A 27169-nucleotide genomic window follows, 5' to 3' on the forward strand; every position below is an offset into this window, starting at 1 on the left:
TATTTCCCCATGCTTAATAAAAGGGAATAGTGGGAGTACTGCAGCAAATTTAAGCCACTTCTAGCACTCACTGTAAGGACTTCAATGACACCCACATTACCTTGGCTGCTTTTTATAGCTTCATCTTCCTTTATGTGACGATACTTGGGGTTTATGTCATACTTTTCACGCATAAATCTAAGCATCTCACAAACCAGGGCAAGACGCATTTCAGAGAACAGAAAAAGCACTAAGTGAGATGACTTGGTTGTAGCCACAGAGCAGCACTGCTGGGAGAAGACCTGAATCTTCTTAAATCCCATCTCAAGAGTCCACTGCATCTCCAACAGAAAGTTTTACCCCATTGTAGGCAGGCTTCTATAGGGTGTGAATCAAAGTTGCACCACAGTGGGATAAATAGAGTGGGCATCTCTTTGCTGGCTTCTTGAGGTGCTGGATTGATTTTCTCTGAGAGAGTCAAGCACTCAGAAGAGATAACTGGAAGGGAAAATACTCAGTTAGGTAGATAAATCAAGTATCATGAGTCTGCCTGTGTTTTCCTTCTGTTTTTATCACTGGCCATAGACTGCTGACTCTTTCTAGTGGGATTTTCTGTAAGTCCTGTTTGGCATGGAGAAAGTAAAAGCTGACCTCCCTTGTGTTGGATTTGCCTGTTTGTCCTCTTCTGGCATCAAATTTGCTTTGAAGGCAGTTTAGGTTCAGTTTTCTAAAGCTTAATAGGACTCACCAGGTTCTTTGCTGGCATCTGGCAGTAGCAGCAGCAAGGACTTGGGAGGCACAAATATGTGAGGGCAATACTGTTAAATCTGTGCAAAATCTGTGTCACTGGGTCACCCATAACTAGCCAGTTGTTTTGGGTGGAAAGGCACCTGTTGATTTAAAGTGATCCCATTCCCCAATCCTGTACTTCTGGGGGAGTTCAAGAAGCCCTGGAAAGAAAATGGTCCTGGAAAGGAAAACCTGGCCAAGAAAACGTCTTTTTACTCCTGGACAGGATGTCTTCTAAGGGGCTGTAGTATCAGACACAGGAGTAGAGGTACAGAGCTGAACCTGTCTCTCAGCATTGAGTCAAACTGCTCTTTGTGATGAAAACAAAAAAAAAAACACCATTCCCCAATTTCATATACCTTGAGAAGTTTTGTGAGGCTTTTAATCAACACTGTGGAAAGACTTGGAAGCCTCTTGCTGGAATTTCCAGGTCCATGCAGGCCTGACCTACTGGGGAGAGAGAGCTGGTTTTCTAGAAGAGGGTTCAAATCAGAGGATGAGGATGTTTTGGCCAAAGAGTCTGGCAAGTTGAAGTGTTTCCCAAGCACAGACACTTAGCCATTATTAATTTTTTTATCAAAGAGTGTGAGAAATATGTCATAGGGTTCTCACATGAGCATTTGTGTATGAGGGAAGGCAATTTTACCTGCATGGTGGCTAAAGCTCTGAACCCACCTTTTGGAGACATCACCAGATGCAATTTTCATCCCTGTGTTTACCATTTAAATTGCACTACTATAGGTGCTGCAAGTATAGGGCTGTTTGGTAGTGTTAGAGTTGAAATCATAAGAAACTAGGAGAATACAGAGATTGAAATGATTCAGCTTCCCAGATCAGACCTGTGTCTCTTCATGCTTCTCCTGTATCGCTCAGTTTATGCAAAGCTTCATTCCCATGTCATGGCCAGTGGACAGAGCCAGGGAAGCACATCCAAAAATTTCTGTCTGTAGATGCAGTCCTGATACACTCCAGAAGGAAAAAAAGAGCAGTCAGCTACATGACAACTGAGCCAAATAAGTGTCTGAATAGTGTTTTGAAAGTGAACATGGGCGGCATCAGAAATTTTCCATCAGCTGTAATAACGCCAATTACTTTGCCAATTGCTGATTCTGCTGTGATTTGTTTAGTGCAGTCATGCTTCGGCCTCTTGCCTGGGCTGATAGGCTTTGTTTATGCTGACTGTTCATCTGCAAAGCTTCTCTCTCTTTTTATCCCTCATGCTTTCTCTTTTCCCTGTCCCCAGCTCAGAGCACAGTAGAGCCTTCTTCCCCATGTGCTCACTTCCAGCCAGGGCAGGACATCACCAAAGGGTGATGAGTTTCTTGGGAGCAAGAGATGCTGTTGTTGTTCCCAACTACCCTGTCGTTGCAAAGATGATCTTCCCCTTCCCCTTTTGCCACCAAGTTTAAAAGTTCAAGAATCATCCCAAGAAGCCAAACAGCTTCTCAAGAAGCAGGCCCTTGGGACCTGCTGGCTATGGTGGCTCTGAAGCTGATGGCTTTTGCCTCAGGGAGAGAAAAAGGGACAGCTGTCTTTACAGATAGCAGAGGCACACAAGGGCACAGCGAGTCTCTTGGAAGGTTAGTGTGAGATTTTTATTATTGTTTACATTCAAGTCAATGGAAATTAATGGGTGCATAGCCACTTTGCTCAAGAGCTGTGATTCTTCTCCATGTAACTCGGGAAGAGGGCTAATCATGGGCATTTAAGGAATGCATCTGGCTGACTGACAGCTTGAATGTGAACTGCTGTGATATCTTCCAGAGATTTTGAAAGCTGAATGAATTCCCTTCCCTCGCCACTCTAGACAAGACTGGGGAGGGTTGGATGGTATTTCCTTTGTCCTCCTACGTGAGAATCCAAGGGGTGGCTTCACCTCCAAGGTGTGTAATGTCTTTCCCTCCCTTTCACCCTCCCATAGCACCACTGCCTTCTCTAGAGTCCGAGTGACAGCATATTTTGCACATACCAGCTTTGCTCCAGCTGCACTGTAGTTTTGCTCGCCTCAGGTTAGCTTTTCCTCCTGGCTTGTCTAGTCAGCCAGCTCTAGGGTACAGGTGCTTGGAGGGCACTACAAGGGCCAATAGCAAAGCCCATAATAGCACTATCCTGACCAAAACAGGACTGTGGGCATTTAAGTACTGATAAACAGTTCATGAAAGGCTTCCTTGAGTATTTGGTTTACCCTGGCCTTTCAGTCCGAGGCAGCCAGTGAGATAACGTGAGCACATCCTCACCAGTGTGCAGCAGAACTTGTTCCTTTGCCTGGGGAAGGCAAAAGAGATTCCAGAAACATGATCTGCCATGTCAAGTATCAGCTAACGGTGAGGTTGTCAGGTCTCTATTCATACCCTGCTATAAGTTTCAGCTTTGCAGCTGACAAATATATCATAGAATCATAGAATCACAGAATACTTAGGGCTAAAGGGATTTCAAGATCATCTAGTTCCAATCTGGCAGGGACACCTCACACTAAACCATCTCACCCAAGTCCCTGTCCAACCTGGGACAACTGCCAGGGATGGAGCATTCAAACTTCCCTGGGCAGCCCATTTCAGTGCATCACCACCCTCACAGTAAAGAGCTTCCTCCTTATATCTAACCTAAACTTCTCCAGTTGAAGTTTGAACTCGTTACCCCTTGTCCTGTCACTACAGTCCCTAATGAAGAGTCCCTCCCCAGCACACTTACAGGCCCCCTTCAGATACTGGAAGGCTGCTATGAGGTCTCCACGCAGCCTTCTCTTCTCCAGGCTGAACAGCCCCAACTTTCTCAGCCTGTCTCCATATGGGATGTGCTCTAGCCCCCTCATCATCCTCATGGCCCTCCTCTGGATTTGTTCCAACAGTTCCATGTCCTTTTTATATTGAGGACACCAGAATTGCACACAATGCTCCAGGTGAGGTCTCATGAGAGCAGAGTAGAGGGGCAGGATCACCTCCTTCGACCTGCTGGTCACGCTCCTTTTGATGCAGCCCAGGATACAGTTGGCTTTCTGGGCTGTGAGCGCACACTGAAGCCAGCTCATGTTCATTTTCTCATCAAGCAACACCCCCAAGTCCTTCTCCACAGGGCTGCTCTGAATCTCTTCTCTGCCCAACCTGTAGCTGTGCCTGGGATTGCTCCGACCCAGGTGTAGGACCTTGCACTTGGCATGGTTAAACTTCATGAGGTTGGCATCAGCCCACCTCACCAGTGTGTCGAGGTCCCTCTGGATGGCATTCCTTCCCTCCAGGGTATCAACCGAACCACACAGCTTGGTGTCATCGGCAAACTTGCTGTGGGTGCACTTAATCCCCCTGTCCATGTCAGCGACGAAGATGTTGAACAAGACCGATCCCACCTCTGATCCCTGAGGGACACCAATCCTTACTGGTCTCCAGTTGGACATTGAGCCATTGACCACAACTTTGCATGCAGCCATCCAGCCAGTTCTTTATCCACTGAGTGGTCCATCCATCAAATTGATGTCTCTCCAATTTAGAGACAAGGATGTCATGTGGGACAGTGTTGAAAACTTTGCACAGGTCCAGGTAGATGACATCAACTGCTCTACCCCTGTACATCAGTTTCATTCCATAGCCCCATCGTAGAAGGCCACCAAATTTGTCAGGCAGGATTTCCCCTTAGTGAAGCCATGCTGGCTGTCACCAAGCACCTTGTTGTTTTTCATGTGCCTTAGCATGCCTTCCAGGAGAATCTGCTCCAAGATTTTGCCAGGCACAGAGGTGAGACTGACTGGAGTGTAGCTCCCTGGATCATCCATTTTCCCCTTCTTGAAAATGATGTCATATTTCCCTTTTTCCAGTTGTCGGGAACTACACCTGACTGCCATGATTTTTCAAATATGATGGCCAGTGGCTTAGCAACTTCATTTGCCAGCTCCTTCAGGATCCGTGAATGGATTTTATCAGGTCCCATGGGTTTGTGCATGTTAAGGTTCTTAAGATGCTCTCAGACCAGATCCTCTCCTAGAGTGGGCCTGAGGTCTTCATTCTCAAAGTCCCTGCGTCTGCCTGTCAAGACTTGGGTGTTGTGGTCAGAGCATTTGCCAGAGAAGATTGAGGCAAAGAAGTCATTAAGAACCTCAGCCTTCTCTAAATCCAGGGTAGCCAGTTCTTCTCATAGCTTCCAGAGGGGGCCCATGTTGTCCCTAGTCTATCTTTTATTTGCAATGTAATTACAGAATCCCTTCCTGTTCTTTCACATCCCTAGCCAAGTATAATTCTAACTGGGCCTTAGCTTTCCTAACCTGGTCCTAGCTTCCCAGACAACATCCCTGTACTCTTCCCATGCCACCTGTCCTTTCTTCCACCTTTTATAAGCCTCTTTTGTCCCTGGGAGTTTCCTTAGCAGCTCCTTATCCATCCAAGGAGGTCTCCTGGCCCTTCTTCTGCACTTCCTTCTAGTTGGGATGCAACACTCCTGAGCTTGTAGCAGGTGATCCTTGAATATCAACCAACAGTCTTGGCCCCCTGCCCTCTAGGGCTGTATCCCATGGAACCTTACTAAGCAGGTTCCTGAAGAGGCCAAAGTCTGCTCTTTTGAAGTCCAGGGCAGTGAGATTGCTGCATGCTCTTCTCATTGTCCTGAGGATCTCGAACTCAACCGTCTCATGATCGCTGCAACCAAGGCTGCCCTGGAGCATCACTTTTCCAACCAGCCCCTCCCTGCTGGTGAGCATGTTGTCAAGCACGGCACCTCTCCTTGTCAGCTCCTCTGTTACTTGCAGAAGGAAGTTGCCTTCCACACAATCAAGGCAAATCGTTTCACCCACAGAGTCCTTTTCATCAGGCAGTCTGTAACAGATCCCCACAGTAATGTCTCCCATCGCTGTTCTCCCTTTAATGATGACCCACAAACTCTGTTGACTGCTCACCTGTCCCCAGACAGAGTTCCATACTCTCCAACCTATCCCTAACATAAATAGCAACTGCCCCTCCCCATCTGCTGGGCCTGTCTTTTCTAAAGAGCCTGTAACCTTCCATTCCAACACTGCAGTCATAGGAGCCATCCCACCATGTTTCTGTGATACCTAATACATATGCAACATACTTTGCTGCTCACAGCCCTTCTTGTCACCAGGAATTGTTAGAGATCCTCTGTATGTGTTTTCAGCCTTCACAGCTCACATTGGCCACAAATAGACACAAATCATATGAATTGCTGGCTAACATCAGAGAAATATGGGAAAGGGAATTTGTGGGGAAACTGTTTAGTAACCCTAAATTGGAAAAATTAAAGCAGACTTTGGCTTTGACAGATGAACACACTGGGATGCAGTTCCTTTTCCAGCAGAGTCACTGCAATGGACTTCATTCCCCGTTGCCTGACAGTTTATACAGTCCTCCAAGCTGCTACAAAATGAGAGTGGGTCTGAAATCTCTCCTCACACAGTCCAGTAGTAGTATTTTACATCCACTTTGTATTCATTGCTGCACAGCTGCCATGGACACCAGGTGCAAGACATATTTTCTTTGTGGGAAATGGAAACACCACGAAAAATAATATTTCCAAGTCATAAACCTACTTTGTTACCAAGTTAAAAATAGATGAGAACATCTCCTGCCTCCTGTCTTACCTGCAGGACAGCCTAGCATTAAAAGTTTATTCGTGAACATTTGTGGAACAGCTAGCAATTCAGCAGTCACTAAATCCATACCATATTCAATTAACCTTCAACTAAACTGAACATCTTTAATATTTTGAGGGTACCAAAAGATTTTCATTTCAGAAAGCAGGCAAATCAAGTTAGGATTAGTATCAGTATCGCTAGCCTTTTTTTTATTCCTCCCCATTCTCTGAATACTTATGAACTACTATTGAGGGATTATGACATAGTAATTGTGCATATGTTGCAACATAATAGCTCATCTGGAGATTTAAAATGGCAAAGGGATTATAAAGCTAGAGATGGCTCTGTTGGTATGGCTGGCTTGGTGTTTATTTAGGGAAGGACCCATTATCTGGCTATGTTGGAGTGGTGCTCTCAGAGTCCTGACACATCATGACCTGCATCTAAGGTCAAAGACAGGCAGGTCTCTTTCCTGGTGTTTAATTCAACTTTTTTGTAGGATCATCTGCTGTGTAATAGCAGTATTAGGAAAAAGAAATAAAGCCGAATTTGTTGTCAATCTCATTAGGGAAACCTCACAGTAACATTAAGTCAAACCTAGTGGGTTCCTGTCAGGGCACATTTTCTGACACTGAGCAATGGTATTTAATAGAGGTCTCATATTGAGTACTGCAGACGTTGGTTATGATAAACTGTGGGGGTCTTTGAAGACATTTCTTCTTTGGTCCAAACCAGCAGTATATTCTGAATAATATAATAGTTTTGAATAAAAAGAAAGCTAGAATACCAGCTGGTATGATGGGAAACAGCACAAGGTAGTGAACAAGCCATAAGAATATGTTCTAACTCCAGCTAGTATCTTGTAGACATTTCTTCATGTGTGTATTCTCATCCATAAAATGGGAAGATTAGTAATTCTTTATCTTGCAGAGTTAAAGAGCTAAATTAATTACTGTTTGTGAAGCTAATTGAGATTCCCAGGTGTGTACGTTTGGAACATTCTAATTCTTATTATTTCCACTGAGATTTGGATCCATGTAATTAATTTGCTGTATCTGCAAACAGGTATGCTCTCTCAACCTATTTGAAGGCATTCCTCATGGAATTGGCCTGTGCAGAGCTTTGTGGCGTTTGGCAGCACTGGCATTCAGGGCTGACCCTTCTTGCAGCTCTTCTACCTCACCTCAAGCCTGCATCCATCTCTTTGTATGGCTGTGCTCTTTATTCATTTCTGCAAGTGAACAGAAACAGTTTAAGGAAACCATCCCTATTCCAAATTTATGTACCATAATAAGTTATTATGGTAAATTCTACTTGTGTGTGTGCAGTCGAATAAAGCCCAGACATGGATTATGTCCATTCCAGGGAAGGAAAAGGTTTTCCAACAGCATTTAGGTTTAGCCATCAGCCTCTGTTGGGTTCAACATTAAATACATTCTCATGCGGTGTGTACCAGTCACATACTGTTTCAGTTTACACTCACCAGTGCTATTGAGCTCAGTAATTCTGAGTTAGATCAATATTTTAGAAAAAGTCAATAAAAGCTACTGTTGTCATTACTGAAGATTCATTTGTCAAACATCTCTCCCACTTAAAAGTACCACGAAAAAGTAGTAGAGCAAAAAACAACTACTAAAACGGTGCTGGTTTAAAACAAAACAACCCTCTAAGATTATGTAAGAGCTATAGGAAGTATATTTATTTATGAATGTGGAACTATGTCTATTCATAGTCTGGGTTTCTGTGTTTTTTTATTTCTTTCCTTTCATAAATAAGCAATAATTGGCATTGAGACATTCAAAGGAGTGAGTTTTAAGGATCTTGAAACACCAGCAGCTTTGCCAGAGGTTGCATCTTAGAGAAACTAAGTCAGTATGATCTGGAAAGCCTGGGGAAGTAAACAAAAATAATCAAGTCAACGTGTCAGAAAAAGCTTAGACTGAAGTTGTGCTTCTTAACCTTTCTTGTACATAAAGCTCAGTGGAGATCAGCTCAGTGCTGGGAAAATGGTTTTAAGCCAGCTGAGGTACTTTGCAGTGGTTACATCTCTGTTGCAATAGGAATAGAGAGGTGTAGGCATTTCTATTCAATTACCCAGTCAGTGAAACAGTCAGTCTGATACTGTGTCCATTATAATCCATTTTAATGCTGGGACTTTTGTGTTCTCATAATCCTGGAACAGTCCTTCAAAATCCGTATTTCCCAAGGCAAATATATTTGGTCTAAAGATAACTGTGAGATTCATTTTATACATCCCTGGATGAATAGGAGGCTATATTCAAGTACATGTTTATGTACTCTGAGACACCTGAATATCTTCAAAGGTCTGCCACTACATCTCTGAAAGGCTGAAGAGCATTGCCATCAGTGTCTCCTTTGGTAGGAAATGTGTGATTAGGGGGAGGGAGTTAATATAATAAATAATTCTTTAATCTTCTCTATGTCCAGCTTGGACTTGAAAATAATAGAAAAGCAGCCAGGGTGCTTTTGCTTGTGAAGTGTTTTGCTGGCTTTCTCCATGTTAGCTAATATGCAACTGGAAAGAACTGAAATTTTAGACCTGCATTTGCAGGATTCTCCAGCATTGCTATCAGCAACCTCCCAAACTGATCTATTCAGTTGGTCCTTTGATGTGCAATTAAACCCAGGAAAAAAATAGCTTTGTGTAATGTATAAATAGAAAAGAGGAGAGATAAAGGCAGTGTTGAAGTTGCTTGCTGACAGCTTGGCTTCTGAACTTTAAAGGTGCATGCCACTACCTCTGCTTAAGAATGAGTCCTGAGAAATGTATACTCCTTCCCAAATTCCAGTCCCCTGAAATTTAGCACTTTATTTACCTTGCAGCTACTTTTGTTCAGTTAAAAAGCATTAAAAAAAAAAAAAAAGCCCCATGAGGCTGGCTTAATTTATCTTACTGGCAAAAATGATTTCTTTTTAGAAGAATATGACGGCTGCTCTCTAAGTGCTGTTATTAGATTGTTTTCCTCTTTATCTGTATAGAAATAACATTCTTGAAGGAAGCCATTAGTTTACCCATTCTTACTGATGAATAGTTAGCATGTGAAATATAGACATCTTGTAGAAGTTCGGGGCACGTAACGTGTCCTTTGAGCATCAGGGATAGGCAGCCAGGCACATTTTGATTAACTGGATAAAACTGTGAGATAATCCAAGTGGAAGCTACAGTATGTGAATGAATGTCAGCCATTAATGTTTGCCATATCTGAAGGCCTGACTGATCTCTTGCCAATTTTACACTCACGTAACTCCATGGCTGAAGTGGAGCTATCCTGCTTTACTTCAGCAGGAAACTGATTTCACCTTCCGGAAGAACCAAAGATAGCTGGTGCCAAAGGATGAGGAAAGCCATTCAAATTCAGGACTATGAGGAAGCCTATGGAGGAGAAAACAGGAATAACAAAGGGTACAATTATCACTGCAGTATTACCTGCTTTAAGAAGGAAAGCCGTGCAGTGAGTGCATCCCCTGTGTCCTGTAATCTGCTCAACACTGATCTATTAAGTTCCATCTTAACTTTTGTTTGGCTCATTGTCCCCTCTGCTTCTTCCAGCATATACCCTAAATTTATTCATACCCTCTTTTCTTGTGCTCTCAGTGTGCAAATGAGCCTAAGCAGCTTTCTCACCTCCCTGTTATTAAATCTGTCATATATCCATAGAAAGAAAATGTCTCTGTCTTGTTGGACTCATACAAGCCAAGAGAGGTTTTCCTCTTTTGAGGAGCCGAGTGGCCAGCTGCTTGTGTGACTTCCAGCTGGTTGCTCCTCATCCTGCTGAATTGCTACAGGATGTTTGGAAACTCAAAATATCTTCCCTGATAATCTGAAAGCAAAACTGTAGAGAGTATTGTGTTCTGAAAATCATGTTCTGAAAGGCCAGCTCTCCTTTTTGTGAAGTTGCAATGATTTTGGAAGAAGATTTTGCCACACATGGTTTTGTGGCTACCACAGGAAAACTTGTGACAAAATCCGCTTGCTTAGTTTTGTGGCTTTGCAGATGCACATAAAAGTAGGTGTCATCATCACAATGATAACCTGAGAACAGGAGGTTGGTATCTCTGGTGATAAGAGAATGATAGAGAATAGGGAGAGTTCAGGGCTTGAGACTGAACTCATTTCTAGATACATATACAAAGCAGTAATAAATGAGCTACAGTTTATTACTGGGAGAGCATCAGATCTTCCAGCTGCTCTATTAGGACTTCAGGCCAGGATATTTCATTATGGCATGGCCTCCTCCTTTAAGCAGATTATCACACTGACACACTGACTGCTGTGCCCTGCCAGTGCCCTCAGGCTTTGCTCCTTCTCCTTTTCTGGTAGTGGCCCTGCCTTCCATAGAGGGAGGAGGCTGGGGCTGACAGGAGGGATTGCTGTGGGCAGAGGGGTTTTGTCTTAGATTAAAAAAAAAGGAATAATCTGTGTTTATGAGAATGGTCAGGATTTCATTACTATTGTTTTTATTTCTCACACCTGGGATCTTATAAATAGGGAGTCTCTCAATAATAAAAACCATGGCAAGCATGGAGAATGGCAATTTACGTAGCTAAACTGCTTTCTTCTTATTAATTCACCGATATGTGAGCTGCAGAGAGCAGAGTCATAGTGGGGGTCACCCCCATCCTCTTCAACCCTGCTCTTCCATGCACAGTACTGGCTCTGAATACACACATGCCAGGGTGATGCATCTGTGCCCACTCCCATGGTTGCCCTTCAACACCCTTCAGAGGCAACATATCCTTGAGCTGAAGGTTCTGGTTCACCCCAGCAGGATTACACGTGCTGCAGTGTTACCTTCCAAGGGTGTCTTTGTCAGGTGAGAGCAAAATGCTCCTTTTGCTGTAGCAAAACCCTTGGTCTGTGCTGCTGGAGGTGAGCCATCGCTTCAGGGCTCCCTTTCCAGAATGTTTATTTTGTCCCACCACAAGCTCTCCAATTCTTTCTTGAAGTGAATTTCACTTTCTTATACTTTTTGAGAGGGAATAATAGTCCTTATGAGGCTTTGAAGTGCACTGTAAGCATTGGGGTCATGGCTAATACAACTATTACATGGAGAAAGGCAGCGAGAGTGCAAGAAAGGCATGCTTATATGGTTTTCCCAGAGAGAACTGGAGATTGTTATTTAGGTTTTTGTACTGGAGAATTTGTGGGAAAAAATATTGCATTGCCCAAATAAATGCTTCATACACTGGGACTAAATTCACATAAGAATTTTGGCTCAAAAAAATTGAGATAGGAACTCTGGAAAATAACATGGAGTGCTGCTATTTTCCAAGGAAATGTTTTACATTTTCTTATTGAAATACATACTTTATACTGAGAAAGATGGAGAGGGTAAGAAGGATGAAAGAAAGGAAATATAAATGAGGTGTTAAAAGGAAGTGGACTTCTTTTTTTTTTTTTTCACCCAGAATATGAGAAAATACACCTCTTGAGCTATTTTAGGTAGATTTTTTTTTTTCTCCAGATATGTACTGTTCCTTCAGCTCTTTTCCTAGATTCTGTCACTAGCTCCAGTCCCAAATTGATGTGTGACCTGAGGCAAGTGACAACTTCTGTGTGACTTGGCTCACCCTACTGCAAACCTGGGGGTTTCAATGGGCTTCATTCATTAAACTTGCCCATCTCCTTTTAAAGCTTGAGGTGAGGGTGGCACTTTCTACATGCAGCACTTGGATAGAAACTGTCAGTCCTACCTGCTGTAATGAGACTTTTCTCCTAGGGAGGACATCAGTGTATATCCCAGCTGCTACTGTCACACATACACAGCTTGCCATATACACTGCAAAATATTCCTAGAGGCACATTCCTTCAGTCAGTTTTATGTCAGGAGTCTTCTGATAGTATCAAAACTGCGTTCCCCTAATGCAAGTTGATGGTAAAATAGGTGAAGGTATTTTGGAAAATATAAGGCAATTATTCTGCATCAGTGTTAAATGTCTGATTTATGCTGCTGCCTGTTATATGGTACTTCAGCCAGACAAGCAACAAAGTCATTGCCCCTGTGGAAGGAGCAACATGAGATGGACTATTTGGGTATGAAATAGGTACTGGAGTCTATCACTGCAATGGAAAGCAGCAGTCACGCATCGCAGCATGACATAATTTTTCATCATCTTCTGTCAGCTGAGCTGTGATTAAGGTGTTAGCAAGATTGTCAATTGTCAGATCATAAAACTGATCATCAAAGTTGCACTAAAATGTGCAAACCTTTGAAAACAGTCCAGGCTTTCACGCTGGTTCAACACTGAAATGACTGGTCTTCAACTTTCACTTCTTACAATTGGAGGGAGATGATGTGCAAGCAGCACCCTCACGCCCCACATGTCCTTACTGTGTGCACTGTATCCATGTATCCATGGCATCTTAACTCAGCAAGACAGATACACATAGGGATGTTCAGGTTTCCAGGTCATTTCTTAGTGGTGTTAGTTTAGCACAAAAAGTAATGACAATGGTTATGTGTAACAGGATTAGGTAATTAACCACTAACAAAACAATGGTTACTTGAACTAACAAGCATGAGAAGAAGTGAGCTGAGGAGCGTGACCTATAATGGAAGTGAACAGCAATGCCTCTGCAGCAGCATTTCTCTGCTGCTTGTATTGAAAGAGCACATAGACATTTGGAGAGTAAACCAAGACCTGCTCTGGTCAGGGAAGCCCCAAGGTGTTTGATCTACAACCAGCTAAAAATGCAGCAAAACTTTGAAAGTGCATTTACAGCTTTCTTTCCCCTGTCTGCTTGCTGGCACAGAAGGAATTACGAGAGAAGGGTTTGAGTCATTACTGTGGTTTTACTAATTTACAGTTGTTCCATGCACTATTTTTTGACATTTTATGGATCCCTAAAGATCCACAGGCTACTTCTCGAGAAACCTGGGAAGACAAGGTGGAATATTTGTACTTCATGTATCACTGGAATTCCTTGATAATGCAGGAAATCTGGGAGAAGGAGAATCATGGACATTGGTGTGGTTGCAAAAAGAGCTGTCTTATTGCAACAATAAAGGTTATTCTTTAAACAAAATGAGACAAGTCTGAAGTTGTTCTGCAATGAGTGCACTCTGCTCACAGGGAAAAGCATCTCATGCTGCACATACACCCAGTTCCCTTCAAGCAAAGACCACACAGCCAATGGGTTCAGGCCAACCTTTCCAACAAGAGCAGTTGTACAGACTTGTCCATCATTCCTCAGTCTCCCTGGAAGGCAGCAAGGTAGAAAGATGCAGCATTAGAAAGGTGATCATTTCCCTGCATTTCTTTCCTCCAGAAGAACAGATTCATTGAATGTAAGAAATGTGTTGATAAAACTATCCTGTTTGTCACTATGCACCTGCTCCTCCCAGCAGAGCTCAGTTCTCTGAACACCTTGTGTCTACTGTGTTGTGTTATCCCTGCACCTACCATGGAGAAGTCAGTCCCTGAATCACTTAAGCAATGTGTTTTTGGTAAGGCTGCGTTACACACTGGCCACACAGCTGAGGAATGTAGGTATTTGGGACTCCTCTGGAAAGACCCTGCTGAAACATCTCAGGGGTGTACTGTACTAAGCATAAGCCTACCACCCCCAGGGTTTGGCAGAGAGCAAATTCCTTCCAGGATTATAGGATTAAGAAGCTGAAAAGTGATTCAAATTCTTCATTAAACAGGAAAAAAAGAGAGAGAGAGAGAGAGAGATGAGGGGAAGCTCTTCAATGCCTGCATCACTCGACGTGTTTTCCTTGTAATTAAAGGAAGTTATTGAAAAATATTTGAGGGGATTAAATGCTCAGAGTATATGTGCCGATCAAATAACACAAGAGTCTGCATTCTTCCGAGTAATCAATGGAGTGACTTGAATGGAGAGGTTCAAAAGAGCACAGTTATTGTTAAAGTGCCATTGTAGTAGCATTTACCATACTGTACTGCAGGCGGACAGGCCCAAGGGTTTCCCAGCAGGGAAACTTTGCCAGAGCTGAAGACCCAAGGATCTGCAGTTTGTAGGTGGGGATTTCCACAACTGTTAAATTTTCAGATGGGCTTTTCTTCCCTTTCTGGCCCTAACCTGAATGCAGAAAGAGATGTTCCTGATTTCCTGAGGAAGGCTTCTTTGGGATTATAATTTCATTTCTCTTTTATGCAAGCGAAATAGGAAAGGAAAAGCATGTGGACAAGAAAGGTGTTTAAGAACTGAGCTCAGGACATCAGAAATGGGGGGACTTCTACTGTAAACAGGGACTGTACTTACCGTTATTCTTTCCTGTGCTGATAGCTTAATTGTAAGAGGTCATTATTTAACCAACAAAACTTGGCCCCAAGGTTGCACCTGCATCTTTCCTCCTGCTCTTCCATACAGCCTGTGGGCAAGACATGTAACCTTCATAGCTACATTTTCATTTTACAAATAAGCAGATTAATGACATCCTCTTAAATTCCTGGGTTTAATTCATGGTTGAAAGGTGCTTTGAGATTTTCATATGAAAGATGCCATATAATTGCATAGAGAAAGATTATATTTATTCCTCTTTCAATATATTTTTAAAAAGAGATTTTAATAAAGTTGAGGGAAAAGATCTCCTCTCCTCTCTTTTCCTCTCGTCTTCTTTTCTTTCCCCTCCTCTCCTCTCTCTCTTTTCTTCCATAGTGTGGGTAGGCCTATAGTCTTCTAAATTTAGTGCAACAAGTTACATCCTTGCTTGAATATAAGGTCATAATAGTACAAAAGATATGGCCATCTGGGGAGTGAAGCATAAGTCTGGTACTAATGCTTGTCACTTCTAGAGGATACTTACTCTCTAGAGCTGTGTATGATAGATGTCTTATAAGACCAAGCACAAGAAGTCACTGCACCCATCCTCCCTAAGGCAGGACTAGCTTTACCTCAAACCATTCAACACAGGTTCATCTAATTTGCTCCTACACATGTCCAGCATTGGTGAGTCCTTCAGGTGATCTTCACCGATATGTAACTATCATTACCATTTACTTGTTTCCTTTAATGTCTCATACGTTTTTGTCACATCGGTTTCATTACATTATTTCTTACACTACCTGCGGTGAACACTACTGCATTAGTTCCTTTCTCTATGCTTTGGCCACTTCTATTAAATCAGTCTGGAACTTGATCCAGCCAGGAAATGAATCCATTTCAGACACCCCATTATCCTCATGCTTTTGTCTTGCCAGAAATGTCTAGATCAGGACGCCTGTTTCCCAGCCAGTCACTTCAATCCTTTTTAGGCACTTAAAAGTAAACTTTCTTACAGAGAGCTTTAGCACACTGAGCACCTAAACTGAAGTTAGTGGATGATCTGAGAGCAAGTCCTGTTTATTTTGGCATGTCTCTGTACAAGTAAAAGTCTGATTATATGTATCTGCTTTAAAAAAGTGAAGATAGAAAGACTATTTTTTTTTTTATATATATCTTTCTTTTCTTTTAAAATATTTTGGCAAATCAACCATACATCTTCTCACTTCCTCCTTCTAAAAGCTAACCAGATGGCATATGCCAGCATCAAAATTTCCCACTGATCATTTGTTTATCATTCAGTTACTTCAAGCATGTAGTGGAAAGTTTGAACTGACACTGGGGTATGGTATTTATTAATAACCAAAAGTATAATTTAAGCAAGTTGCCATTTAAAAAAATCACAGTCCAGTATACTTTGCATGGTGCAGTGCAGTACCACTAGGTGCTGAAAGTTAGCAGAACTATGTACAAAATGGGGTTTGGAGTCCTGTGTCTGATGTTTTGGAGGTTAATGGAGTAGATATTTTTGTAACCTTACAATCATGGTTAATAAAATAATGGTTGAGGAATGGGTGAAAGAAGTTTTTTTAAAATTTTTATTTGTTTTCTTTTGATTTTCTTTTGGCTCCACAGGCATGCTTAAGCAAGCACAATCTCATGATCCTGCAAACAGCAGTTCCCTTGGCAAAGTGGTTTGGGATGGGTTTGGAGAGCTTTAGTTAAAAAATACATTTGCAAAAAAATAAATTGTCAGAGAGTAAATATTTAACTTTTCCATTTGTTTTCTTGTTTGCATGGAGTGTATATGGCAAACCTAAGTCATAGCTGCTAATGTTGTAGGTAATATCAACAGAGCTATATTTGGAAAGGAAATTACTCGGACTGTCATGATTTTGCATCCTTTTTGTAATTTCTTCTCCTGGATTGATTTTTCATGATGACACTAAAACAGTCCAACTTGCCAGGCAGCTCAGAGTGTCATACAATAAAGTGCAAGTTGTGGAGTTTTGTATACAAAGAAATTACCCACAGAAAGTACTCACTAAAATGAGAAAAGCAGAATAAAACCTATGACCAGAAGTTAAAACCAGACAAGTACAAGTTACAGTAAAGTGCCAAACGTTTAAGAGATTAAACCAAGTTGGTTCCTGGAGACTTTTCTGCCTTGGAACATGATAGGAGGTTTTGCAGAATATGTGATTTATTTAAACTTTACTGGACTTGATGCAAGTAGTAACCAGAGTAATTGTGTGGTCTGTAATGTAAAGGTGGTAAGGCTAGATGAAATCTACCTCACTTACTTTTGGTCTGTGATCAACAGAGAGACTTGTTTCAGTAACCTCTCAATCTCATTTTGGCCAATACAACCTGGCATCCTAACGGACATTGCCCTATGTCTTGGAAGTATCGGCACTACAGAAAATATACACTCTGTGCAAATAAAACATCAGCTTTTCACTGTTTTGGTTTTTCATTTTTTTTTTTTTTTTTTTTTTGCATTGGCATAAGGCATTAGTGAGCTATGCCAGGCTGTAAAGTATATGTGAAAACCATTAGGAGAAGGCTTCTTTAACCAATGATACTTATCATGATAATGAGTATTAGGCTTGGTAGTCTAGTAACAGGGTCAGTGCCTTAGAGAGTAACTCATTGCAGAGTGCCAAGTAAAAGGAAAGTGATTAACTTGAGTTTCCAAGGGAAAATGAGCAGTCCACAAGTTCAGCACTAGATTGTCTGTAGTCGTGCTAACAGGCTTTGTCTCTCTTTCCTTTAGCAGCGGGAGCAAAGTCACTGCTTGGATATGTGTCTTCCTTGTTACTAAACCCATTTGCATTGGGAATTGCTGAAACAGAGAGAAAATCCAGTGATCTGAGCAGGAGAGAGACCCAGGATGCCCTAAGTTCTCATGCTAAGGTTTGGCAAAGAAGTTGGCTCCTGTAATTTCCTCTTCTCCCTGCAAAGAGGTTAACACAGTAATTATTCTATGTAACAAGATCTCTGCATGCTTGGCAAAAGGCCAGAGATTCATCCAAACTTGTGGGCTTACTTCCCTGATGTTCAGGCCAATGGGTGCACTCATGCTGCACAATGAGTTGCAGATGTAATGATCTCATGCGCTACATTGGTAAAATGCTCAGAAATGTTTACCCTGAAGTCGAATGCAAATGCAAAAAGACGGGTTGCCTGAAAATGCAATCTGAACATCCAAAAACAGAATCACTCCAACAACCCCCTCAAACCCCCAGTTTAATCCTTTGCTTTGTTGCCTCATCTTTCCCATCTGTGAAATGGAAACAATTCCACTTAGCTTTGTCTTGCTTTGCCCTGAGGAACTGGAATGAGCTAGACCTTTCAAAAGGACTTTGAAGGCAGATTATTGTTTTTCATTACTATGTGCAACACTTCCCACCACAAAATGATATTTGAGAATAAAGGTACAATTCCGCTTTGCCAAAAAATAAATGTTAACCTTCCACCAAAAACATCTCACTGCTTTAATTGTGAGATGGAAATCGTCTGTGTTTGACAGAGCCATTTGTAAACTTTGCCAATGCTGTGTGGTTCTGTACTACCAGTCTGGATCTGGTGTATTTTATTTTTTCCCCTACTTTCTGTTGCAGATTATGCGTTGTGACTTTGACCTGGGACATTTCCTTTCTTCAGGAGGATTAAGCTCCAGTTGTTTTTCTGTGAGCAGTATCATTTGCAGCCCAAGAAATATGATTTCCTTCTTTTAAAATGGGTCAGACTCTTTTGGTTTTTTAGCCACAAACAATGGAGTTCAGAGAAAAATCCAGAGGCATACAGACTTGGGAGCCTTTGTGGCTTTTGATATGAAACATGCCTGTCTAATGCATTCAGTTCCTTGCCAGTTGTGAAAGAAATGTCTAAAGTTTCATAACATCATTATCAGTTGCACAAACTGCTTGTCCTTTTAAACTAGGTGCTTAAAATCTGCACTTGATTGTAGTAAAGCATAGTCTATTTTTATGCTTGAACAGGTTTCATTTTCTAGGATGGTAGAAAGAAGGTAAAGATTTAACTTTTTAATTTTTTTTTAATAGGAAACAAGTAACTCCATTTCAGATGTCTGTGCCTTGTTCAGGGCAATTAAAGATTTCATGTCATTTGATATTTTTTTGAGAAGCCTAGGAATTGTTTATGAGTTTCTACTCATGTTAAACTCTATTTCATTTTAACCCCAGGGATTTATTCTGGGTTGAAGTGCATGCATGTATGAACTAAATCACAGCAACATTGCTATGTCTCTTAGTGCAGAGATCTCAAAGCTCTTATTCATGTGTTCATTTCTCGTTTCTTCCCTGTGAGATGAGTATGGTAGTTGTATCATTTCCAGAACTGCAAGATCCATATGCAACAAGCCATACCTCTTCCTTTCGTCCTTTCTAATGGGTTTTACCTTGAGAAGACAGGAGAAGAGGCTGATACACGCACATAGATCTTTGCAACATCCAGTTTGATGTACTTTGTTTATAGCTCAAGAGAAGGGATGCAACAGAGGCTGTGTTTGATAAAGGACACTTTTAGCTGGTTGAGCAGTAGTGATTTCTGTTTAAATGCTTACAATCCCATTGGTTTCATCTGGCACAGTTTCAGTAGCCTAGACAGGTGAATGTCTGCTGCTCAGAATCATTGATGGCCTTGGTGCTTTCTCCAGTGAGGTGTGAGATGTGGATTTGAGAGACAAAGATCTTCAATTCTGGCTCATCTGTGTGATCCAGCTAGCAGGCCTTGTGCAAGAGGTGAAGGGGTATTAGCACTTTGGCTGTGCTTGCAAAGTGGACAACCTTGCTCAGTTCTTCAGATAAAAGATAAAAGATTAAGATCTTTCTACCAGTTTAAGATCCCAGGCTGTAGATCTCAACTGAGACATTCAGCCCTTCATGGGGTATTTTTTTGTAGCTTTGGATGCTACTGGCACTCAACAAAGCCCCAGAAAAATTAAACAAAATCCAAACAGAGGAATGAATGCCACCGTGGAGCTCAGATCTAAAATGAAAGTACGTTGCTGTCTCATTTCTAGGAGGTACATAACTGGGACAGCTTGAGTCCTTCAGTAATAGCTGCAGCCCATTATGTGCCAGACATGTCTGTTATAGACTTGATAGATGAACAGCATGATGGCTGTGGCAGGTCAGCTCCTGCAGGAAGGATACAAAAATGTTTGTGTATTTTAGGCAGATGGAGGGATGGATAACAGAAGCATGCAGGGAAGCAGGTAGTTTTCTAATTATCCGGAGAAGGCTGCTCACCTTCACAGACCAGCAGAGCTGGCTTAATGGAGCAACAGCAGCTATTGCACCAGTTGAGGGAACAGCAAAGCTGCCATGGCAGCATCTTCTCCTCAGGGGATCGCAGACAGGATTCTGGTCAAGCCAGCCCAAATTTCTCCTGTGCTTGCCACTGCCTCACTGCCCCTCCAGCTGGCTACAAAAGACAAAATCCAGCCCATAAGCTGAAATAGAATAAATATTAGTTAAACATTTACAGCTCTTCAGAACTTACAAGCAGTTGCAGCAGCTGTCAAGTTGGGAGATACCTCTTCCGGTACATCATGTAATCCAGCCAGTGTATCAAGGATGTTAATGGTGAGACTGGCTGCAACCACCATCTCAGGGAGTGAATAAAGTGATCAAGTCCAAAGTCATATCCCACCCAGGTGACTCAGAGATGAGAACAATCACAGAGCACCATAGATGGACAATTTCAGTATAGGTCTCTCTAGCTGGTGAAGGTCTTTCCTCCCATGTAGTCCATGAAACACCACAGGAAAAGGGTTTAGCAACGTCCTTGATGGAAGTTCAAAAAGTGCAGAAAAAGGCTATGGACATTTTTTGTTTTTTTCTCTGAGATGGTTCTCAACCTATTTCTTTTTAATAAAGACATCATGTAACATTCAGTTTTGTGGCCTCCCCATTACTCTAAAGTAGCTGTGTCTGCTCTGCATTAATCATAAATTTCTTTGGCTGGAACATTGGCCTTCTGTGTAGACACTCATAGTAGAATATAGCAGAAAAGTAAGTGATCTTTTCTCTTGTTTAATACTGCTTCTCTAGCAATTGATGGTATTGACCGATGTTGCTTATGTTTCCAGATATTCTCTGTGATGGGAGAAAAAAGCCATATTCAACTAAAGTGGCAGCTGTATCAGATGCCAGCAAATATATGTCTTTACTGAATTTAAAGCATGATTATTCTTCTTTTTTTTTAAAGTATCTCTTTCAATGTTGTCATATAAAAATAGATTATATGTATTACGTATCTTTTTCCTAACATGATTGAGATATTGCAATCAGAATTTTCCTTCCCCCCTCTGAATTCATGCAATAAAGTATATCACAGCTGCAGCCACATGAGGACATGCTGGATGAATCTACCTTTAGTAATTAATTCTCATATGTCCATAAGCATAGATAAATATGGCAGGGATGGATCCTGATCATAGTCTTGTTTCAGTTGGTTAGATGTAATTAAGCATTATAGAAACGTGATTGCTAAAGTAAAATATATGCTCTAAGGTTTACTCATGTAGATTTTGAAAGTCAGTGAACAGAATTTGCAGAAATACTATTCATATTTTCCTAAGAAATATAACTTTCAGCCAAGACAAAATTTGGAAATAATTATGTGAAAATACTTTTAAAAAATTATTGGCCTAAATAGGTAGAGCATCAACTGGAAAAGAAAAAAGAGCTGACAGTAGTCCTTGTAATTTCAGGAGCCTGTATGATTTAAGAAACTAAGCTTGTGCTGTGTCAGCATTGATTTTTTTTTTTTCTTAACCTACCTTCAGAGATCATATTTTTAAAAAAAATTATATAGTCAAATGACCAAATCGGTGTAGTCATACATTTGCCCTTTTAACGTACTTTGAGATTCTTCAGAAAAGTGCTACATGAAGACTAGACATTCTTGTGACATATATATTTTCTGTGGGAGTGTAAGGAATGAATGCCCACACTGCTGTAGAACTTAAAAAGAAGGAATAATTTAGCAGGACAAAATAAAATCTAGGAAAAATAGATCAAGAATTCTGTGCAAAAAGCAGCTGGATATGATGAACGAAGGTTTAGCTACTTTTCATAGTGACAGATAAGTAATGAGGTTGAACTGCTGTGATATTGTCTGGAAATAGAATAGATGACATTCTTAATAGGCTCAAATTGATTCTTAATAGTTCAGACCATCTGCTGAAACTGTGGAATAATAAAACTAGTACTTTTATTATGACCTTCATTTAAAGCACACTGAACACTCTGGGAAGGTATGTGGATGTTTCTAAATCTATGCTTTGGTTGGACAGTTTGGGAAAAGTAATCTGCACAGGGTTTGAGGGTCAAGCTGTCATGATTGGTATAAAACCAAACCGAATGAGGTTTCAACTCTGTCTTGCAGGTGTTTAATAATCTCAATATCTACTTAAGCCAGCTTCTCAAAAGCTAAATGTATGAAAGAGCATATATGGAAAAATGTAGTAATAATAATAGCAATTAGTAGTAGTAGTAGTAGCAGTAGTAGTATTTGGAAGGGGGTGTGTATGTACACGCACACATACAGTATCTTCTCGTGATTATTCTATTCACAGAATTCTTAGGTGACCATAACATCCAGAGTGATTTACAACATCATGTTCTGCTCTAGACATGCATAGTGATAACAAGATGTGTTAAAGTTGCGGAGTCTGTATTGACTCCAAGTCATTCAGTTTCAGGAGTATTCAGTTTGAAACAGGAAAAACAGAGCACACAGTTGCAGTAAATATGAAGAGAGTACAGCAAGATAACAGAACCAAAGAACAGGAGACATTAATACTTAAGGATGTCTCCTGTTCATGTCCATTATGAAATAGTTTGAAAGGCATAAAATTGGCAGGAACCCAATTGTTTCTAGGTGCATCTGGAAGCTGATTATAGAAATGCTTTCTGCATGATATGATTAACTCCATCTAGCATCTATATATAGCCGTGGGAGTTTTTTATATGGAGATATTATCAAGGATATTCTTTCACTTTGACTGTAGTAGGTGGAACCCTGTGAAAGTAAAAACCTGGACTATCATTTCTGTTATTTGATTGTGCTGTACAAAGTGAAATAGGCTCCCCATCTATGATAATATAGATTATGGCAATCAAAGAGAAGACAGACATTTATGATGAATGGCTATTTCTAGCACATTTAGTGATTTCCTTGTAAAATCAGAATCATAAAAGCCCAGACTGGTTTGTGCTGGAAAGAACGTTAAAACTTATCCAGCTCCAAACCCCTGCCAAAGGCAGGGATGCCTTCCACTAGAGTAGCTTGCTCCAAGCCCCTGTGTCCAACCTGGCCTTGAACCCTGCCAGGGATGGGGCAGACACAGCCTCTCTGGGCACCCTGTGCCTGCACCTCAGCACCCTCACAGGGAAGAACTTGTGCCTGAGATCTCAACTCAGTCCCCCCTCTGGCAGGTTAAAGCCATTTCCCTTGTCCTATCACTACATGCCCTTGTAAAAAGTCCCTCTTCATGTTTCAAATGTTGCGGCTTTGTATCCAAAAAAGGAGAGAAATACTAATCCTTCCATTCTTTTGCTGCATAATGCTGATGTACAAGTGAAAAAAGTGAAGCCCATCAAAATTTGTCTTAGATGGCGACTGTAAGTTCTTGTCTGTTGCAACACACATATATTGCAATGCCATGGGGCCCAACTCAGAGACTGGAAACCTTTTCTTTTGAGGGTAGTATAAAGAAAACAAAAGGTACTTCTTCATTATTAGAAACCAAGCACTGAAGATAAAATTTCTTCTCTTCAACCTGTGTTTGCCCCATTGCAGTAGAAAAGAAACTAGGTGTAACTGAAGGTGGCAGAGTGCTAATTGAAATCCTGGGCTTAAAAGACGTTCTCATAAATCATGGAAGTGGAGATCTGCTCCTATAACTGCTTTGTCTCTGTTCTAGAGCTAAGTCAGTTACTTGTCCTGTCTGTCTTTTAATTTCTCTGTTCTGTATGGGTGTTTAGAAATATTTATTTAAAGAGATGCAGAGACATAATTTATTAATATTTGTAGCATTCTTTCAGATCACTGGTAAGCTGGGGTATAAAAAGACGTTGGTCTTATTAAAGAATGTCTTTGTTCAAGATAAAAATGAAGCAATTTTTCTGCTAGGTGGGTAGCAGTTTGTACAAAGATCTTTATTTTTGAAAGGGACAAAAAGTGGACCACTTGGACTTCAGACCTGGTGATCTGAAACTGCATCAGTGCTTCCATAGAGGAAATACAGCAGTCTCTTCAAAGTAGCAGAAGAAGACACAGTATTAGCCAAGGCTGAATTGGACCAGCACTGTTTTTCACAGTGATAGTGGTTAATCATTAGAATAAGGGGCCAAGGGAAGTGATGAATTCTTCATCATTTGATCTCTTTGAGATTGAAGAACTCTCTGGAGGAAATATTTTAGACAAAAGTTATTGGGCTTAACAAAAGAGTAACTAGGTAAAAATTAAAGCTCTATGACATATAAAAGATAGATGGTCTGCAAGTCCCTCTACATGTGTGATTCATTTTACACAACTTTAGATGTCTGAAGTTAGATGCCTAAGATTGAACTGGTCACCCTGGGTTCCCTTTTTAGTCAACGGTAAGAAATAGGCATCTCCAGGGAGTAATCTATTTGATATGCCTTAGATGCAAGTTTTAGTTCAATGTGAATTGTCCTCTGGGGTACCTGGTTTTCTTTGACTGTCAAGGAAGCCTACAGTGACTTGTTCATTTTCAGGCATGTCATTTTTAGATGCCCAAGGAAAAATGCATCCCTTTGTGGGTCACCTAGGAGTTGTGGAACAGCAGCCCTTAATTTATAGGACAGAGGCCTATTTCATGATAGTAAGTGCTTTACACCATCTATGAGCCAGATACTGCTCGCTAAGTCGCATTCCCACCTTGGTGAAACATTCTATGTTTTGAAAGGAAGATCAGAGAAGATCACTCTCATTCTTTAGGGGCACAGATATGGGTAAAGCTGGGCTAGATTCTGGTCTGAGTTACTGTTGTATACAGTCTCAACAATCTCATAGGTTTTGATGGAATTTTTGATGGAATTAACATGCCTTGCGTCTTCAGAATAAAAGAAGAAATGAGCCATTTTTACAGGATTAATACAACTGCCATAGCAATTTGATGCTTTCTGTGTAAGGAATGATTAGATGAAAGGTGGATCTGGAAAAAATGCTATGCATCACCAAGCATTTATAAAGCAAATGCTCTTGAGAAAATCCTTGTTGAGCATGTGGAGACAGTGTTAAAAACACTTTCATCTTTCCTTTCTTCCTGTCCTGTAGTCTTCCTGGCGCTGCTCCAAATTCATTTCATCACTTGGTGTTACTTGGTTTAGACCTGTGCCTCTTTGTATTCTGTTAATAGCGAACTCCTGCATAGTGTATCCAAATTCCTCGAGTCTAACCTTGTCGCTCAAGATGACAAATTTGTCATCATGCCAGAGGTGTGCTCTGAGCTTCTTGGAGCAATGCTCAGCCCACACCTGACGTGAGCAACTGTGGTGTTTAAGACAGGGGTTTAACATCCTTAAATGCCCTTCCTTGTCAAGGGAAGAGGTAGGAGCTTCTGGCAGGTTCCTCAGCACAGGACAGTTTATTGTCTTTCTGTGGACCACAGGGAGGGACATATGGCTTAGATGCACCAGTGATGTTCACACTGCAAGATAGCTTGAATTGGTGGCGGTGCTGATTCATCTTGGACCACATATTAGCTACAAAGCCTTGGAGTGAATTGGTGAGCAGACACAGGATTCTCAAGGCCAAGTGAGTTTATCACTCTATATAGTTGCAGAGGAGTCAAGTATGGCTATACAGCAAGTCTCAGTCCCCGCCAGTTGCCTGTTATCAGGCTACCTTCTTGTGGTCTGTTATCTTCCTGGGTTTCCAACTCTTGAGTTTCCAACAGCTGCTGCCGTCCACCTAATCAAATGCAGAACAATCCTGGCATACCTCACTGGTGTGGAAAAATTTGAATTCCAGAAGCTCTGTGAAGTAGAGGGGCTGTGTAAACATGTGTCATTGCAGATGCTGTGCCCAGACTGGGTCTCTGCACCACTGACCCTGAAGATAGCAATATGTTGCGTATATATCACTATGCATGCGCAGCCTGATGTTAGGAGCAGTAATGGTGCAACCAGATGACAGGGGAAGGAATGGGATTATCATTACTACATGGCTTTTTTTGATTCTTCGCCCTATGCAATTTGCAGGCTCCCATGGTACTGTACCACAGGCTGTTTAGCCATTCTTCAGTTCTCACTCACTGCTGCAGAGAAATCTGATCCTCTTCAATTATGGGGGACATGATACTCTTGCCACATCCAGCTGTTGCTGACATGATGGTATGTGCATTGCCTCAACCAGCAGTGAATTTTCAGTCTGCAGTATCATGGTTGAGGTGAGTGTTAACCTGTTGCTTTCCTTGGAGACATAAATCTTGCTGTGACGAATTTTTCTGTGCAAAGGTTGCCCCGAGAAACAGTTATTGTACACTGACCTGAACTGTGGATAGAGAGGAAATTTTGCACTTGTAGAGCTCGCACATGTTTTCCGCTTGTAGAAATTCACCGTCCCATTAAGCAGAGGCCTTTCAGTGCAGTTTTCTCTCCTGCATGACACACTCCTACTGACGTCAACAGGATCTTCACCTGCAGCACAGGTACAAAAAATGCCTAAGGGGTCTCTTCAGAAGGAAATAAACAGCTGAAGCTTTTAGGTTGGCCTGTAAGACGCTGGCTCTGAAACAACCCTTGCTTTTCCCACCTAACCGGAGCTCACTACAGTCTGATAAATTCTCAGAGGTGCAGAAATCTGTTTTTGTAACCTGAAAAGTCTGGCTTTGTTTGGTTTTGAACTGGGACTGTTCATGTTTTTGGTCACTGAGATTGTACTCTTCTTCTAACAAAAAAGGAAAATTGGAAAAAGTGATATTCATTAGCTGGCTTGAGGATATTAAAGTATGGAAGAAAACATCACTGCTCCTCTTTGAGTAGTAGTTCAAGAAACATATATCCTAGAATCATAGAATCACATAATCATTTAGGTTGGAAAAAGCCCTTAAGATCGTTGAGTACAACTCTAAACCTAATAATGCCAAGTACACCACTAAACCATGTCCCTGAGTGCCACATCTACATGTCTTGGAGATTCCAACATCCTTATGGATACAGACACCACCATTCAGACTTCTTCATGATGTGGGATGATTTCTTATTGCTACCTGCTTTTCTGCCTCAGATGCATCATTGCTACCATACTGCGGGAAACATTTTCTAAGATAGAATAGCTTTTATCCTCTGGTGGTGTATATGTCCTCTGAGGTGTTAACCCATCTTGGGAGACTTAGAAGATTTCCTGTAGTCCAGGAGGTACTTAACACTGTCTCATAATTCTCAGCTGAGTGCCTTACATCCTGAACCTCTGCTGCACCTGAAGAACAGAGCTGGGAGCAGTGGCAAAGAAGCAAGAAAGATTTAATTTCATCACTAAATGAATTGGTTCCTATTCAGAAAGTTAACATTTAT

General features: G+C 41.4%; 1 protein-coding gene across 4 annotated transcripts in view; it reads left to right on the forward strand.

Moving 5' to 3' along the window:
• The window catches only part of SETBP1 (SET binding protein 1), a 269163-nt gene that overhangs the window by 131886 nt on the left and 110108 nt on the right, over window positions 1–27169 (forward strand). The window contains exon 1 of one of the 4 annotated variants that reach the window (XM_057398581.1): window positions 25758–26043. The exons of the other annotated variants lie outside the window; for them this stretch is intronic. Coding sequence (XP_057254564.1) covers window positions 25990–26043 — 54 coding nt within the window. The 5' untranslated portion in view covers window positions 25758–25989. Of the gene's footprint in view, window positions 1–25757; window positions 26044–27169 lie in introns of those variants that run through there. 4 annotated transcript variants of the gene reach the window in all.

This window comes from Pezoporus wallicus, unplaced genomic scaffold (genome assembly GCF_028554395.1).
Source record: "Pezoporus wallicus isolate ANWC-B61680 ecotype Strahan unplaced genomic scaffold, APGP_CSIRO_Pwel_v1 contig_8473, whole genome shotgun sequence".
In the NCBI taxonomy this organism is placed as follows: domain Eukaryota; kingdom Metazoa; phylum Chordata; class Aves; order Psittaciformes; family Psittacidae; genus Pezoporus; species Pezoporus wallicus.